Below are 885 nucleotides of genomic sequence, written 5' to 3'. Positions count from 1 at the left end.
GAAGGTTCGCTGCCCGAGCAGCACCCGGCCGGCAACGGGCTGCCGGGCTTCAGCGTGGAGAACATCATGACCCTGCGGACATCCCCCGCGGGGGACCTGAGCCCGGTGAGTGCCGCCTCGGGCAGGACGGGGACCGGCATGCCGCTGGTTTACCCCACGTCGGGGCAGCCGTCGGGTTACAGCGCGGCGTGCAGCCAGGCGCTGGACACTAGTGGGAGCTACCACTGCAGCATGCGGGCCATGAGCCTGTACAGCGGCGAGAGGCCGGGCCACATGTGCGTGCCCCCCGCGGCGCTGGAGGAAGGTTTGGCCGAGCATCCCACCGGCGCCCCGTCGCCCCTCGGGGCCCTCAGCCTGCCGTCTGGGCAAGAGGGAGCTTTGGGAGCCGGGCATCCGCACGGAGGAACTGCGGCGGGGCAATCCGCAGCCTCGTGGTACCTCAATCACGGAGCCGAGCTGAGCCACCTGCCCGGTCACACGTTCGGGTCTCAGCAGCAGACTTTCCCTAACGTGCGGGAAATGTTCACGTCGCATCGGTTGGGGATGGAGAGCGAACATCAGGTGAGCAGCAACTCCGCCTGTCAGATTCCCTACAGGTCCGCGCCTTCCCTATATCGGCACGCCGCCCCCTATTCTTACGACTGCACTAAGTACTGATTAGCTCCCCCCCCTCCTCAACCTCCCATCCTCCTCTTAGAACCATCCGCCAAAAAAAAATAATAATTAAAAAAAAATTTAAAAAATAATAAAAAAGCAATAAAAAATTAAAAGGAAAAAAAAATCAATAGCTAAAAAGAAAAAAAAAAAAAAGTAGCAATCAGGTGGAATAAAACCGCATCAAACCCTTCAAAGGGGGGAAAAATAATCAAAACATCAAATGTAAAG

At 57.5% G+C, this 885-nt stretch overlaps 1 protein-coding gene across 1 annotated transcript in view; it reads left to right on the top strand.

Moving 5' to 3' along the window:
* FOXC2 (forkhead box C2) overlaps positions 1–678 on the top strand; it is a 47,149-nt gene extending 46,471 nt beyond the window's left edge. The window contains exon 2 of the mRNA XM_042821765.1: positions 5–678. Within this exon, the coding sequence (XP_042677699.1) occupies positions 5–657 (653 nt within the window). The 3' untranslated portion in view covers positions 658–678. The remainder of the gene's footprint in view (positions 1–4) is intronic.
* The last annotated feature ends 207 nt before the right edge of the window (positions 679–885 follow it).

This window comes from Centrocercus urophasianus, unplaced genomic scaffold, assembly GCF_019232065.1.
Source record: "Centrocercus urophasianus isolate 14NV4802_14NV808 unplaced genomic scaffold, USGS_Curo_1.0 seq_2, whole genome shotgun sequence".
Taxonomy (NCBI): domain Eukaryota; kingdom Metazoa; phylum Chordata; class Aves; order Galliformes; family Phasianidae; genus Centrocercus; species Centrocercus urophasianus.
Note: the sequence above shows the minus strand (reverse complement) of the source record. Positions and strands in the feature narration are given on the sequence as shown.